The 1498-nt window shown below is 37.9% G+C and overlaps 1 protein-coding gene across 2 annotated transcripts in view; it reads right to left on the bottom strand.

Annotated features, from left to right (window-relative positions):
• Window positions 1–1498, bottom strand: part of DLG5 (discs large MAGUK scaffold protein 5) — a 62884-nt gene that overhangs the window by 8198 nt on the left and 53188 nt on the right. For both annotated transcript variants that reach the window (XM_031554412.1, XM_010714346.3), the window contains exons 28-29: window positions 792–935; window positions 483–610 (exon numbers count right to left, since the gene is read on the bottom strand). In XM_031554412.1, coding sequence (XP_031410272.1) covers window positions 483–610; window positions 792–935 — 272 coding nt within the window. The remainder of the gene's footprint in view (window positions 1–482; window positions 611–791; window positions 936–1498) is intronic.

The following is a 1498-nucleotide window of genomic DNA, read 5'->3' as shown; positions in this document are numbered from 1 at the left end:
AATAGATAACAGCAGAGCAAGGGGAAATGGTTTTAAGTTGAGGGAGGGGAGATTTAAGTTGGATGTCAGGGGGAAGTTCTTTACTATGAGAGTGGTGAGGTGCTGGAACAGGCTGCCCAGAGAGGTTGTGGATGCCCTGTCCCTAGAGGTGTTCAAGGCCAGATTGATGGGGCCCTGGGCAGCCTGGTCTAGTATTAAATGTGGAGGTTGGTGGCCCTGCCTGTGGCAGGGGAGTTAGAGATTCATGATCCTTGAGGTCCCTTCCAACCCGGGTCATTCTGTGATTCTGTGATTTCTACAAAGATGGGCTAACATGAAACTATATTTAAGTAGTTACAATAATCACATTATTTTATTTTATTCACTGGCCTGGGGAACAATTTGCTGGACAATGCCAAGACAAAATTTCCACTTTCCCTGCTCCTTAGTATGACTATATAATGCAAATTTTACCAAGAACTACAGCATTAATAATGACTCACCTTTTCTGTTATCTCTTTTATTGAAGCAACAGTTGTCACATCAAAATGTCCACTCCTCCGTTTGTAATCTATAAATAGGCAATCCTTCACACCTCTCTCAATGGCTTGTTGGGAAGCTTTCATAACCTCTGTTACATGGAATCAGAAGAGAATCACCGCTCATTCCTATTTTTTATGCACAGAACAAGACTAACAAGAGCAGCCTGTAAATTAAGATTCTTCCTTTTTTCTGCCTTTGTGCTACCATTTAATTCACATACAGATATTACCATCTAATACAGAAGACATTAGTTATATTCCCATACTTACCAAGAGGACATCTGCAAAATTTTCCTGGGGATTCTTTGACCAACATGTCTTTCACAGCATCAAGTAATGGTCCTAGAATAAGCACAGGTCTAGGAGAAGTACAGTCCACTTTCTGTACACGCTGATACGCCAGACTTGCAGAATCTACAAACACAAAAGACTTAATTATAAAAGTAGATATTATTCTTCTGACATTCTTCAGATAATGTGGTAACTGTAATTGTGAAGACAACTTCACATCCGCTTTTCAGCAGAGAAGGGCCTTGAGAAATACAAAAATGCTATCAATTACTGCAATTTTCCCAACCTGACAGCTTAAAAAAAAGACTTTAAAAATAAACCAAAAAACTGAGCCTCACCCTTCCTTCCTTCACTCCTCCTCTCTATTTTTTAAAAGGAATAATTCCTACTTTGTGTTAACATTGTGAACAATATTCATTAGTCATTTAATTTGTTAGGTTCTTTGAAGGGAATGCTGTAATCAACACAACTTTTGTATAGCAATAAATAAACTGAAGATTTTTGAGTGTACCCAGGACTTCTGCCTAGATTAAGTGATGCGGACAGAAATCGTTTGGAAAGAATGATTGAAACAATGCACCAAAAACCATCTCTCTTTGCAAATGAAACATTAGTATCAATTATTAGGAATAAACTACAAAAACAACCCTTTTTTAAAAAAAGTTTGACAATCTGGCTTACAGATT

This window comes from Meleagris gallopavo, chromosome 8, assembly GCF_000146605.3.
Source record: "Meleagris gallopavo isolate NT-WF06-2002-E0010 breed Aviagen turkey brand Nicholas breeding stock chromosome 8, Turkey_5.1, whole genome shotgun sequence".
NCBI classification, from domain to species: Eukaryota; Metazoa; Chordata; class Aves; order Galliformes; family Phasianidae; genus Meleagris; species Meleagris gallopavo.
The sequence above is the reverse complement of the archived record's forward strand: the minus strand, read 5'-3'. Positions and strand labels throughout refer to the sequence as shown.